Genomic DNA, 15,660 nt, shown 5'->3' on the forward strand with positions numbered 1-15,660 from the left:
CTAGAAATGCAACAAATCTCTTACTCATATCTCTCCTGGTCTTTCTCTGCTTTAATTTCCTTCAAGGGAAGACGGTTCAGCAGCTGCCCAACCATCCTGTTCAGTAGGTCTAGTCACATGTCCTAAGTCCATGCACTTTTACCCACATCAAGCAAAGATGCTACATAGGTAGGAAGCAGGACCAAGAGCTGACAGTCTGCAAGCTCATGACTTTCTGTCCCCCTAGTAATACCGGAAAATGATGAAAATACACTTAGACAAGATGGCCGCACAATGACAGAAGAAAATTCATCGGAGGTAAGAGAGCCTTTTTCTCTCTAAAATAGAAAGGTTACTTTAGTGATCTTATGTTTCAGAGGATATCCCACTGAACAACAAAACTGAGCAGGCATCATGGGTATTAGAGAGTTAGCTTAGGAAGGGGAGAAGAAGAATTGTACCAGCCTGTTCCAAACTGAATAGAGCATCAAAGCATCCAGTGTTAATTATCAGTCTTGTGAGCAGCTTTTTCTTCTGGAGAAAAAAGGTTCTCTTTAGATAAAACTTAAAGTTTTGGTTTAGAAGTTGTCAGGCACTTCAGATCCCCTCAATTTCCATGCAGTATGTTCCACAACAGTCATATGGAGCAAGCTTCTTATGTCTAGTGTGGGGTTGCAGGTGGTTAGACTTTTAACACATGAGCATTAGTATAAATAATTGAGGCTACATTGTGGCAGGGTTAATTTCATAGCAGTATCATAAAGATGCTCCAGCATGTTGCAGTGTGGCTTAGGGAACATGCAGCAGAGACCAAACAGATAGTGCCTCTTGATCTGGTGTGGGAACCAGCAAAAGTGGGAAGAGGTACAAGTGAGGAACCCCAGTTCTTTTGTGACACCATCATATGATATACTAAAGCAGAGTCTTTTATTTGAAGACTCTTTCCCACTTTGATTTGCATTATACCATGTTGATATGTGTTTCAATGTCCCATGCAAACAGAACTCATCATGACCTAGGCCACAGACTGTTTTCTTTTCTTTACATTTCAGGTGCATTGCAGAAATCGAAGACGAAGTATGTATTATGGAATCTTTTTCCTAAGACACGTTTTAGAAATGAACTGTGTAAATACTTGGTATCCTTATATCTAACCAGCCACTGTGATCTATGACACTGGGAAGCATTTGGACTGTATTTTTTAAAAAGTGGGTCTCTAAGTTAAAAAAATAGTGGAGGCATTTGTCCATGTGCACTGGATTCAGCTATGATGCCTGTAGTTAGTCTGGAATGGTGTACACCAGGCCACATCTAAATCTGTTTTTTCCCAAGATAGGTATCCCAATTGCTCAGTCCAATCTACAGGGACAAGCTGTTGAATTACCCTATTAGGATACACACTTGACCTTTATAAAGTATATATGTTCAAAGCCCATCATATGCAGTACATTTATTTGTTTGTGTGCTACTCTGTGAAAGAATAAACCATGGCACAGAGATAAGTGATGAGGCTGTCCATGGAGATGAAGAGACCTTCTATAGCCCCAGCACTTGGTAATCCCTAACTTGGAACATCCCAGTATCTGCCTTCAATAGGTCAAAACTGCAGAGATCAGGACCCTGTAGTGACTACCACAGAGAGCCCAGGGCATTACTTCTCATCTACATACAGACATTCCGAAGAATGAAAGGTTAGAAAGCACACAGGCTTCTAGTCAGATCACTGATTCTGAGAATGGGAAACAGATACTGCATGGCGAGATGGGGCAGGTGTGTTTCATTTAGAATTTTATAGTACATGGATTAATCCAGTAAGAACTAATGAAAAATGGAAGAAACACTTCTCAGAAAAAGAATACAACAATTGTTTATACAATGCTCAGCCCTGAACACATATACATATAAAGCATAAAAGTAATATTATGTATACTGATCAGGTTCTATTTATTTGATTTGGAACACACACACACACACACACACACACACACACACACACACACACACTCCAGTTAGTGAGAAAAGGAGCCATGTTTTGAAAGAGAGCAAGGAAAGGTTTATGGGTCTAGAGGAGGGTTTTCATTGAGAAACAGGTGTGGGAAATGATGTCCTTATTATAATATCAAAAAAAAGATTTTTTAAAGAAATAGTTTGATATGATGGTTTTTCTATATCTTATATTTCTTTTGTCATGTTTGGTTGTTATCTTTCAGAAATTTTTTTCTAGTGGGAGACAGACAGAATGGATCCAAATGAGATGGGAGATTGGGAGGAACTGGCAGGAACAAGGGGAGGAGAAACTATAATTTGGAATATTGTATGAAAAAAATCCATTTCCAACAAAAGGGAAAAAATGAAAAATTTAAAAATTCTCTCATGCAAATTTAAGATCAAGATTTTAATAGAAAAAATGAAAGTACTATATATCAAAAAGAAATAAATGATTTAGCAAAAAAAAACCAATAGCATGAGCACAAAAGAGACACTCATCTTAACAACAGTGTCCACTAGGAACTCCAGTTACCTCTTGGCTCTGGATCTGAGCTGACACATTTTCCTAATAGGAGGATGTTTTTAAAGATATATTTATTTTTATTTTGTGTATATGAGTGTTCACCTGTATGAATGTATGTGCACCATTTGTATCTATGATACATATGCAGACTCAAATTAGCTGTATGGTTTCTAGCAACTGGAGTTATAGACTATTTTGAGCTGTTTTTTCTGTGTTAGAAACCAACCAGACCTGTGTCCTCTGCAGGAACAGCAGGGGATGTTAACCTCTGGTCTCCTTAGCTCCTGGAAACAGGTTTTTAAATGTGAGCTAGACTCTGGGCTCCAAGGGGACTTCTGCTCACTGGTAGTCAGTGTCCATACTGCCTGTGAGTGGGAACACTAGGGGGACCACAGGCAGCAGGTAGGAGTAAGAAGAGCATCGTTATTTGCAAAATGTTTTCTGTATATTTGCTCAGGCATGTGCTATGAAGGCCTTTGGCAAAGAAGAGCTAGTTCTTGAGAGAGAATGTGGTTATTGCATACCTACCATTTCTAAGGCCTTGGGTTTGAGCTCCCAGTATGCAAAAGATGTGCTGTGGTTGTATAGCTTTATAAACCTCCTTCAGAGGTGCTGATGGGAGAATTTTAAGTTCAAAGACATCCATTTCTACAAAGTGACATTGAGATCACTGTGGGCCAGAGACCTTTTCTCTAAAAAAAAGTGAAAAGAAAACAACAGAGGGGAGTAGGACTTCGTCCATTGCCCCTATGTCTGTGTGGGAGAAGATTCTGGAGAAACAGAGCTTTCATGAAGAATGGATGAGCAGCATCTTGCAAACTCACACGTAGCCTGTGTAGACTACCATTCTGTTAGCTGAACTCAGTTCAGATTGTCCACACAATTTCAGGGGACATCTGTCACCTACAATGGCACCAGGCTGCTTTTCCAGCCTCTTCCTGATGAGGGTTTATGCAGGGTGATGTGATTAAAAGAGTTTCCTTTCCTCCCAACTTCCACGTGACAACTTGGTCTAGATTGACTTGGAGCCTGGAAGCATTGGTACCCTCCCAATTTTGTTCCGGAGGTTCAGACTCAGTCACTGAGAGGCCAGTGGCAGGTTGAGGATGATAGAGGAAGGTGCTGTTTACTGATCCAGGAATCCCACAGCTCATTTGGGACGAAGCTCACACTTGGAGTCAGGGACTGCCTGGCAGAGCATGTCTCCTGTCAGTTGTTTCTGTCAGGAGAGGTCGTCACTGGCACACAAATGCAGCTGTTACTGCTCCATTGTGTGAAATGTCACAAGTTTTCAAAGCCTCTTACCTTCCTACCTCCCATGGACAATGCCATACATTGTCCATGAGATGTACTATTATATAAGGGGTAGTCAAAGAATGAAGAATAGCAGTTCTCCAGTGTTCTAGAGTAAATGAAACAGTTTGTCTGAATTCAGTTACTCCTGTGTAGCTGAAGTCTTCTGGTATCTCACAGAATCACAGGGCACTTCTGAATGCCTGTGCTTTTTCCTATAGTATATATTACAAAGATCTGTATTAGCTTAGTGAGTCCTGTGGGTAGTCCTTAAGAAATTCTTAGGGTCTTAGTGAGCAGCTGGTGAATGGAGCCATTGCAAAGGTGTCATGGGCTCTAAGAAGGATTAGAGTGATACCACTCTGCTCTGACACCACACTCACAAAGTGTGTTCAGTCATGGGGCACTTCCTTCTGCATTTCCACATAAATTAGCTTTTACTTGTCATGTTCATGTAATGCTTAACTGGTTGTACACTATTCAGTGATCCTCCTGAAGCACAATCTCACTCTGATGACTGTACCCGGAAACAAGCAATCAGATCAAATGTACAAACACACAGTTGTTAGTTTCCTCTGTTTTTCTGCCATGAGGCTGACATGAAACTCTATTCTCGATGCATTCCCAGTTTCTCCTTTATTGAAGAGAATTCAGCAGAGAGAAGCAATACCGCATACAGATGTGATGACACCAGAAATCTGTAAATTTTATTCTATAGAAATTCCTAATGAAAAAGGTATGTTGTGAATTCTGTAATTCTGTCCAGTTGTGTAATGTGGTGATAATCATTTTCTTTATATGTAAATCTAAAGAGAAGCTTAAGACTATTTCCCTATGTAGGATAATTCCAATATATCTAAGTCTTCAATGTAAACACAACTACAGATTTTAAAATGCATCTGATGTCACCTTTGGCTCTCATTCAATAGCATGAACTGTTGGAAACTGAGGCTCATTAGTATGAGTCAGGGTGGCTTCACCTGCTGTAGACAGGAATGGGTGGACCACCCTCTAATCCTTTCTCCCACATGTGGGTAATGCAGATGGAGTAGAGCTGATGTTCCTCAAGGCACATTGTTCCAATGTCACATGACTGAGGGTGAAATTCAACTCAGTGAATTTGGATCAGTGTACCTGGTTTGAATCAATGAGCAAGGGTCCACTAGTGGTCATGTTATGCATTGTCTTTGAGTTAGGAATGTGGTAAAGATTTCATTAAGGACAAGGAAAATAGAAGGTTCTTGTTCTATTCCAATTACAGGGACATGATGGAAAGTGAGCAGAGTGTGCTATTAAATGTGCTTTGATTATCCTCCTCTCCTTTGTACACATTTCCCCAGAACATTTATTCTTTAAGTCCGTGATACTACCAAACTTTCAGGGTTTGGGATTCAGTTACTAGCTCTGCATTTTACTTCTGCCTGTCTGAATAATTTATTCAGTTGTTGTTAAAAATTCCTGTGAAGATAACCTAAAAGGGAAGTGGTACTTTTTTTGAATATAGTCTCAGCTTATAGACTGTAACACAGGGTAATTATATATACAGGCAGGAGTCTGTGGCAGAGTCCCATTATAACCTGTCAGTGACCAGAAGATTTAATGCTCATGCTCAGCTTACCTTTTTATATATCCTTGATCCCTTCCTAAGCCATGATGTCATGCAGAGTTCAGTAGTCTTTCCACCTCACCTAACCTAAACTGCTCTAATCTCACACTTGCTGCCCAGTACTGGGTATCATCCAATTGACTGTTGAGATTCACCATGACAGTGCCCATGAAGTGTTGTGTTCACTTTGTGTCCTTACCTGTGATAGAGCCAATGTGGCTGGTGAGGAACAGTATTCTCTCTTTTACTCTAAGGAACAAGATAGTCTTGTAGGTGATAGTCTTGCAGAGTAAGCCCAATGATAAAGGAAGAACAGAGCCCTTCCATTTCTTCCTTCAGGACTTGTAGCAGTCCATGCATAGTCCTCTGTTCACTGTTAACTCCTTCTTCATGTGGCACCAACAGTGTAGAGTGCTGGGTAAAATGTCTGACAGAACTACCACATCTGCAATATACTGCAAAGAAGTGCCTAGTGTTAATGTGTAGCTCATTCCCAGCCTATGTGCCTCATCCTGGACTGCCATGCAGGATGACTGAGGTGTAAAGAAGGTCAGAGACTTATTCTTCATCCTTGAGCCTCTGACCTTATGAGTGAGCAGGGATCTGATCTCTGACCCCTGCCTTGGCTCTTTTTCATGCATTCTTGATTCTGATTCCAAGATACTGAGGGTGTCTTAGGAAGTTCCCATAAGCTAATACCCATGTTCCAAGAGCTGAAGGACATGAGCAATTGGGGATCCACCTTCTTGACACACATCTTGCTACAGGCTGTGTCTGTCCTCTATGTTTTGTATATTTATGACTTTGTACTCGAGTATCTGACATGGTGGTCTTTGGGCAGAAATGAGTTCATATCTGAGGATTGTGGTTCCTCCAGGCTCTCCCCTCTTTGGTAGGTTGATGGACTTTGATCTTTACAAGTCTGTCTGATCTTCCGCATTATCTCATTGAACTACTTGGGGCTTGGCTCCTTTTCATAGACAATCTCAGTAGCCTTAATACATTGTGTCTCCTCTCCTTAAACTCAACAGTTATTACTTCTGAGCAAGGTGTCCCTCCTAGATCTAGGAGCAGTCTCTACCCCTTTTATCTTCCTCCTCCCTTCTCTGGTACCTACCTCTGGGATACTGAGTCCTCTAGACACTGTACCTGGTAATGCATCAAGGTGTGGGATATTCTTTCTACCTGGGAACATTGAAACATTGCTCAAAAGAATGCCCATCTGAGTCTCTTATGATACTGGTGGGTAGAGGTGAAAGCCTGCTGTTGAATACATAATGCACTTGAATATGAGAAAAGAGAGGGAAGAGTTGAGTCTAAAATCAGCTAGGAAAGGTCTCCTAATCAGAGTAGTGTAAAAGAATAACTAAATTATATAAAAAAAAAAACAGAAGGAAATTGTCCCAAAATTTATGGAAATTGACAAAGCCAAACCACTGACTTTTGATGGTCAATTTGGAACTCTCGAACACCTAATGCTCTGACCCCAATTAGTGCAATGTCTGCTAACTTCCTTGACACTGTCTCTACTTTATACCCGTCTGTAGCTGTGCTGCAGGCAGTCTCATGTACAGACACCCTCATTTTGCATGGAAAGGCAGAAGCCTCTGAGAAGTATCTACCGTTAATGCTTTTTTGAAGACAACACATATGGCCTTCACCTAGGCCTTGCCAAAAATGTATGACTTCTATTCATGGATCTGGCTACCTTGTGTCTGAGACTAAGTGGTGGGATGAGTTAAGGGTCCTGGGTGAGATTTCAAAAGATGGTCCTAGTATTGGCCTCCATAATCTGTTTGGTGTGGCATTGTCACACAGGGTGAAGAATGAGTATCATGGGTCACAGTCAGCAAAAGGGCTGACAGATGTGCTGCCTTTCTGGGTCTGGGCCTGCTGATGGGTGGAATGGAAGGAGAGAAGTGATTCAGACTCATAAGAGAGTTGATAAATCTGCCTGGGTCTGGGCATAGAGGGCCTTCATGGGTGGGCAGCACATTATCATAGAACAGGTTTAGAATAGGTTTCGAATACTCCAGAGAGCCTGGATATGGGGCTCTTGCCTGTGTCCAACCCTGAGTTGGCATTTGTTTGAGGGTCCTTCATAAAGCTAGACAGGAAGGACTATGGAGGATGATCCCTGCCAATACCACCACTGTGGGTTCTGACATTAGGGGATCAGAATGGAGGGCAGGTGGTAACTGAGTGTGTGGACTAATGTAGGATAGTCCACACACTCCTCTCACATCCATGCACACGAACACTTACATGCAACCAAGCAAATGCATCTAATCCACACCTATGATCAAAACTACACTCACACATGCACATTCATGCATACCCATGAACAAGAAATCTGAATGGCATGTGCACAATTACAATAAAATCATAACCATTTGTGGTGAAAGTTGTAGTAAAGTTTAATTATTGGCAAATATCATGCCACCATTGAGATACATAATCACTTGCATGATTTGCTTGAGTTTCCATGTCATTGCTCATTGCAGAGATTGTTTTCTTGGGGCTCTATTCCATTGGAACTGATTTATGTAACATTTCACTTGCTCAATTTGAGTGTTTATTTCAATCATAAGACAGCAATTTCCTACACAATATTTAGAAAATCTAAAGTTCTCGTTGTTGTTGGTTTAGCTGATTTTATGAATATCACATGAACCTACTAAAATTGATATACTTATGATATAAATGGAACATGAATATTGTCTCCTTCTCAACATATGAAATAAAGAAGCAATATATGTTAAATACACAGATTTCCATTAATGAAATGAAATGTTTAAAACTCCCATCCATGTCCTTTGAAGAATGGAAATTATCATTTAAAACAATGCTTGAGTGTGCTAGACAAACATTTTTTAGGAATCTTTTAATTTATTCATTTCACTTACCAACCACAGATTTGTCCCTCATTCCCTCTCTGCTCCCACTCCAGCCTTTTCCACCAGCCTACCCCTCATCCCCTCCTTGGAAAATGTATGGCCTCCCATGGAGAGTCAGCAAGCCCAGAACATTCAGCTGGGACAGGTCTACATCTCTCCCCTTTCATCAAGGCTGTGCAAGGTGTCCCTACCATGGGCAATGGGCTCCAAAAGCCAGTTCATGCTCCAGGGATAGATCCTATTCCCACTGTCAGGGTGCCATGAAACACACCAAGCTACACAACGGTCTTGCCCAAGTAAAGGCCCAGTCCTTTCCATTGCATGATCCACAGCTATGGGTCCAAAGTTCATGAGTGCCCACCAGCTTAGTTTAGTTGTATCTGTAAGTCTTCCCATCATGGTCTTGATGCCCCTTGCTCATAGAATTACTCTTCCCTCTCTTCGACTGAACATTTTTGGCCATGGCTCTCTGCATCTGTTTCCATCAGTTACTTGATGAAGGCTCTATGATGACAGTTAGGGTATTCAGCAATCTGATCACCAGGGTAGGCTAGCTCAGGAAACCTTTCCACCACTGCTAGTATTCTAAGTTGGGTCATGCCTGTGGATTCCAGGGAACTTCCCTGACCAGGTTTCTCCCTATCCCCATGATGTCTTCCTCTATCAAGTTATCTCTTTCATTGCTCTCCCAAGCTGCCCATCCCATCCCCTGCTCAACTGTCCCATTTCCCTATGCCCCGATCCCATATCCCTACTTTCCATTGTCCCACCCTAACCCCCAGGTTTCTCAGGAGTTCTCATCTATTTCCCCTTCTGAGGGCGTTCCTCGCGTCCCTTTTAGCATCCGCCTTGTTACCTAGCATCTCTTGTATTTACTCACTCATTACCAGAAGTAAAGCAAAGTTAACCAAACTACAACCCACAGCTCCATAGAAGATAGACAAATATTTTAAATGTATGCTGATATGATTCCTTTTCATCAACCTCACTGGTTATGTTGAAGGATAATTTTGCATCCAACTGAAATTTCAGATGTGCTAACACCTGCTGAATGGATGTCACTCTGGATTCAAAGTTGCCTATTTCATCTTTCAAAATGGTCTTTGCTTCTCCTAGTAGTTCATGGGTTTTTTTCTTGAGAGTGGCTAATGAAAGCACTCTCATATATCACTAGGCATTTATCTGCCAACATTCTATCGTTACACATCTTCTAAGTCCTGGAGTTTCTTTTGTATTTCTAGTTCTAGTGCTCTTAGCTTGTGATTCTCTTCCTAGTCCGTGCAAATTTCTTTATGTTTTTTGATCTTGGAGTAAAATGCTGACATCCTATACAGCTGCTTCCTTCATAGTGATTCTCTTCTTTCCAAGTTGAGAGTTTCATGTGAGACATTTAGTACATAAAAGATTGTATTCCTGCCGTCCTCATCTGTCAACTCTTTCCTGAAATTGGAATGATAAAAATTGTAAACACACACACTAAAGTTTAAACACAAGTTTGGTCATGGGGAAGGATAAAATTCTTCTTTCCAAGGATATCGATGCCTTCTCTAAGCCCAATGACCTGGATTTGAAACTCAGAACACACATGGCAAAGGAGAGAAACAGATCCCACAAGCTATCCACTGACCTCCACACCCAAAATGAAACCTCACAAGTGGCCCTAAACAGAATACATGTGAAAATGTTAATTTAACAATACACAATCAAAGACAGATTATTTTATGTTGCTTTGGGTGTCCACTGTCTAGAAATGCAACAAATCTCTTACTCATATCTCTCCTGGTCTTTCTCTGCTTTAATTTCCTTCAAGGGAAGACGGTTCAGCAGCTGCCCAACCATCCTGTTCAGTAGGTCTAGTCACATGTCCTAAGTCCATGCACTTTTACCCACATCAAGCAAATATGCTACATAGGTAGGAAGCAGGACCAAGAGCTGTCAGTCTGCAAGCTCATGACTTTCTGTCCCCCTAGTAATACCGGAAAATGATGAAAACACACTTAGACGAGATGGCCGCACAACGACAGAAGAAAATTCGTCGGAGGTAAGAGAGCCTTTTTCTCTCTAAAATAGAAAGGTTACTTTAGTGATCTTATGTTTCAGAGGATATCCCACTGAACAACAAAACTGAGCAGGCATCATGGGTATTAGAGAGTTAGTTTGGAAGGGGAGAAGAAGAATTGTACCAGCCTGGTCCAAACTGAATAGAGCATCAAAGCATCCAGTGTTAATTATCAGTCTTGTGAGCAGGCCTTTTCTTCTGGAGAAAAAAGGTTCTCTTTAGATAAAACTTAAAGTTTTGGTTTAGAAGTTGTCAGGCACTTCAGATCCCCTCAATTTCCATGCAGTATGTTCCACAACAGTCATATGGAGCAAGCTTCCTATGTCTAGTGTGGGGTTGCAGGTGGTTAGCCTTTTAACACATGAGCATTAGTGTAAATAATTGAGGCTACACTGTGGCAGGGTTAATTTCATAGCAGGATCATAAAGATGCTCCAGCATGTTGCAGTGTGGCTAGGGAACACGCAGCAGAGACCAAACAGATAGTGCCTCTTGATCTGGTGTGTGAACCAGCAAAAGTGGGAAGTGGTACAAGTGAGGAACCCCAGTTCTTTTGTGACACCATCATATGATATACTAAAGCAGAGTCTTTTATTTGAAGACTCTTTCCCACTTTGATTGCCATTATATCATGTTGATATGTATTTCAAGGACCCTTGCAAACAGAAATCATCATGACCTAGGCCACATACTATTTTCTTTCCTTTACATTTCAGGTGCATTGCAGAAACCAAAGACGAGGTATGTATTATGGAATTTTTTCCTAAGACACGTTTTAGGAATGAACTGTGTAAATACTTGGTATCCTTATATCTAACCAGGCACTGTGATCTATGCCACCTATTGGGAAGCATTTGGACCGTATTTTTTTAAAAAGTGGGTCTCTAAGTTAAAATAAATAGTGGAGGTATTTGTCCATGTGCACTGGATTCAGCTATGATGCCTGTAGTTAGTCTGGAATGGTGTACAACAGGCTACATCTAAATCTGTTTTTCCCCAAGATAGGTATCCCAATTGCTCAGTCCAATCTACAGGGACAAGCTGTTGAATTACCATATTAGGATACACGCTTGACCTTTATAAAGTATATATGTTCAAAGCCCATCATATGCAGTACATTTATTTGTTTGTGTGCTACTCTGTGAAAGAATAAACCAAGGCACAGACATAAGTGATGAGGCTGTCCATGGAGATGAAGAGACCTTCTATAGCCCCAGCACTTGGTAATCCCTAACTTGGAACATCCCAGTATCTGCCTTCAATAGGTCAAAACTGCAGAGATCAGGACCCTGTAGTGACTACCACAGAGAGCCCAGGGCATTACTTCTCATCTACATACAGACATTCCGAAGAATGAAAGGTTAGAAAGCTCACAGGCTTCTAGTCAGATCACTGATTCTGAGAATGGGAAACAGATACTGCATGGGGAGATGGGGCAGGTGTCCAGTTACCACTTGGCTCTGGATCTATGCTGACACATTTTCCTAATAGGAAGACATTTTTTAAAGATATATTTATTTTTATTTTGGGTATGTGAGTATTCACCTGTATGATTGTATGTGCACCATTTGTATCTATGATACATATGCAGACTCAAATTAGCTGTATGGTTTCTAGCAACTGGAGTTATAGACTGTTTTGAGCTGTTTTTTCTGTGTTAGAAACCAACCAGACCTGTGTCCTCTGCAGGAACAGCAAGGGATGTTAACCTCTGGTCTCCTTTGCTCCTGGCAACAGGTTTTTAAATGTGACCTAGACTCTGGGCTCCAAGGGTCTTCTGCTCACTGGTAGTCAGTGTCCATACTGCCTGTGAGTGGGAGCACTAGGGGGACCACAGGCAGCAGGTAGGAGTGAGAAGAGCATCATTATTTGCAAAATGGTTTCTGTGTATTTGCTCAAGCATGTGCTATGAAGGCCTTTGGCAAAGAAGAGCTAGTTCTTGAGAGAGAATGTGGTTATTGCATACCTACCATTTCTAAGGCCTTGAGTTTGAGCTCCCAGTAAGCAAAAGATGTGCTGTGGTTGTATAGCTTTATAAACCGATGGGAGAATTTTATGTTCAAAGTCATCCATTTCTACAAAGTGGCATTGAGATCACTGTGGGCCAGAGACCGTTTCTCTGAAAAAGGGAAAAGAAAACAACAGAGGGGAGTAGGACTTCGTCCATTGCCGGTGTGTTTCTGTGTGGGAAAAGATTCTGGAGAAACAGAGCTTTCATGAAGAATGGATGAACAGCACCTTGCAAACTCACATGTAGCCTGTGTAGACTACCATTCTGTTAGCTGAACTCAGTTCAGACTGTCCACACAGTTTCAGGGGACATCTGTCACCTACAATGGCACCAGGCTGCTTTTCCAGCCTCTTCCTGTAGAGGGTTTATCCAGGTTTGGTGAGATTAAAAGAGTTTCCTTTTCTCCCATCCTCCACGTAAAAACTTGGTTTAGATTGACTTGGAGCCTGGAAGCATTGGTACCCTCCCAATTTTGTTCCGGAGGTTCAGACTCAGTCACTGAGAGGCCAGTGGCAGGTTGAGGATGATAGAGGAAGGTGCTGTTTACTGATCCAGGAATCCCACAGCTCACTTCGGATGAAGCTCACACTTGGAGTCAGGGACTGCCTGGCAGAGCATGTCTCCTGTCTGTTGTTTCTGTCAGGAGAGGTCGTCACTGGCACACAAATGCAGCTGTTACTGCTCCATTGTGTGAAATGTCACAAGTTTTCAAAGCTTCTTACCTTCCTACCTCCCATGGACAATGCCATACATTGTCCATGAGATGTACTATTATATAAGGGGCAGTCAAAGAATGAAGAATAGCGGTTCTCCAGTGTTCTAGAGTAAATGAAACAGTTTGTCTGAATTCAGTTACTCCTGTGTAGCTGAAGTCTTCTGGTATCTCACAGACATCACAGGGCACTTCTGAATGCCTGTGCTTTTTCCTACAGTATACATTACAAAGATCTGTTTTAGCCTAGTGAGTCCTGTGGGTAGTCCTTAAGAAATTCTTAGGGTCTTAGTGAACAGCGGTGAATGGAGCCATTGCAAGGGTGTCATGGGCTCTAAGAAGGATTAGAGTGATACCACTCTGCTCTGGCACCACACTCACAAAGTGTGTTCAGTCATGGGGCTCTTCCTTCTGTATTTCCACATAAATTAGATTTTACTTGTCATGTTCATGTAATGCTTAACTGGTTGTACACTATTCAGTGATCCTCCTGAAGCACAATCTCACTCTGATGACTGTACCCGGAAACAAGCAATCAGATCAAATGTACAAACACACAGTTGTTAGTTTCCTCTGTTTTTCTGCCATGAGGCTGACATGAAACTCTATTCTCAATGCATTCCCAGTTTCTCCTTTATTGAGAGAATTCAGCAGAGACAAGCTATACCCCATACAGATGTGATGATACCAGAATTCTGTAAATTTTATTCTGTAGAAACAACTGATAAGAAAAAAGGCATGTTGTGAATTCTGTAATTCTGTCCAGTTGTGTAATGTGGTGATAATCATTTTCTTTCATATGTAAATCTAGAGAGAAGTTTAAGACAATTTTTCCTATGTAGGTTAATACTAATATATCTAATTTTTCAATGTAAACACAGCTAAAGAATTTAAAATGCATCTGATGTCACCTTCGGCTCTCATTCAATAGCATGAACCAGTGGAAACTGAGGCTCATTAGTATGAGTCAGGGTGGCTTCACCTGCTGTAGACAGGAATGGGTGGACCACCCTCTAATCCTTTCTCCCACATGTGGGTAATGCAGATGGAGTAGAGCTGATGTTCCTCAAGGCACATTGTTCCAATGTCACATGACTGAGGGTGAAATTCAACTCAGTGAATTTGGATCAGTGTACCTGGTTTGAATCAATGAGCAAGGGTCCACTAGTGGTCATGTTATGCATTGTCTTTGAGTTAGGAATGTGGTCAAGATTTCATTAAGGACAAGGAAAATAGAAGGTTCTTGTTCTATTCCAATTACAGGGACATGATGGAAAGTGAGCAGAGTGTGCTATTAAATGTGCTTTGCATATCCTCCTCTCCTTTGTACACATTTCCCCAGAACATTTATTCTTTTTTTTTTTTTTTTTTTTAAGATTTATTTATTATGTATACAGCATGTGTCCCTGCAGGCCAGAAGAGGGCACCAGATCTCATTACAGATGGTTTCGAGCCACCATGTGGTTGCCGGGAATTGAACTCAGGACCTCTGGAAGAGCAGTCGGTGCTCTTAACCACTGAGCCATCTTTCCAGCTCCAATCTTATCTTTTTTTTTTTTTTTTTTTTTTTTTTTTTTTTGCTTTTTCGAGACAGGGTTTCTCTGTGTAGCTTTGCGCCTTTCCTGGAGCTCACTTGGTAGACCAGGCTGGCCTCGAACTCACAGAGATCCGCCTGGCTCTGCCTCCCAAGTGCTGGGATTAAAGGCGTGCGCCACCACCGCCCGGCAGAACATTTATTCTTTAAGTCCGTGATACTACCAAACTTTCAGGGTTTGGGATTCAGTTACTAGCTCTGCATTTTACTTCTGCCTGTCTGAATAATTTATTCAGTTGTTGTTAAAAATTCCTGTGAAGATAACCTAAAAGGGAATTGGTACTTTTTTGAATATAGTCTCAGCTTATAGACTGTAACACGGGGTAATTATATATACAGGCAGGAGTCTGTGGCAGAGTCCCATTATAACCTGTCAGTGACCAGAAGATTTAATGCTCATGCTCAGCTTACCTTTTTATATATCCTTGATCCCTTCCTAAGCCATGATGTCATGCAGAGTTCAGTAGTCTTTCCACCTCACCTAAACTAAACTGCTCTAATCTCACACTTGCTGCCCAGTACTGGGTATCATCCAATTGACTGTTGAGATTCACCATGACAGTGCCCATGAAGTGTTGTGTTCACTTTGTGTCCTTACCTGTGATAGATCCACTGTGTCTGGGGAGGAACAGTATTCTCTCTTGTACTCTAAGGAACCTGTAGGTGATAGTCTAGCAGAGTAAGCCCAATGATAAAGGAAGAACAGAGCCCTTCCATTTCTTCCTTCAGGACTTGTAGCAGTCCATGCATAGTCCTCTGTTCACTGTTAACTCCTGCTTCACGTGGCACCAACAGGGTAGAGTGCTGGGTAAAATGGCTGTTTAGTCTGACACAACTACCACATCTGCAATATACTGGCAAGGAAGGGCCTAGTGTTAATGTGTAGCTCATTCCCAGCCTATGCGCCTCATCCTGGACTGCCATGCAGGATGACTGAGGTGTAGAGGAGGTCAGAGACTTTTCCTTCATCCTTGAACCTCTGACCTTATGAGTGAGCA

The 15,660-nt window shown here is 41.6% G+C and overlaps 1 protein-coding gene across 1 annotated transcript in view; it reads left to right on the top strand.

Annotated features, from left to right (window-relative positions):
• LOC143268226 (uncharacterized) overlaps positions 1–15,660 on the top strand; it is a 63,364-nt gene that overhangs the window by 29,515 nt on the left and 18,189 nt on the right. The window contains exons 9-13 of the mRNA XM_076549372.1: positions 227–297; positions 1,032–1,056; positions 4,413–4,520; positions 10,258–10,328; positions 11,062–11,086. Coding sequence (XP_076405487.1) covers positions 227–297; positions 1,032–1,056; positions 4,413–4,520; positions 10,258–10,328; positions 11,062–11,086 — 300 coding nt within the window. The remainder of the gene's footprint in view (positions 1–226; positions 298–1,031; positions 1,057–4,412; positions 4,521–10,257; positions 10,329–11,061; positions 11,087–15,660) is intronic.

Source organism: Peromyscus maniculatus, chromosome 12 (assembly GCF_049852395.1).
Source record: "Peromyscus maniculatus bairdii isolate BWxNUB_F1_BW_parent chromosome 12, HU_Pman_BW_mat_3.1, whole genome shotgun sequence".
NCBI classification, from domain to species: Eukaryota; Metazoa; Chordata; class Mammalia; order Rodentia; family Cricetidae; genus Peromyscus; species Peromyscus maniculatus.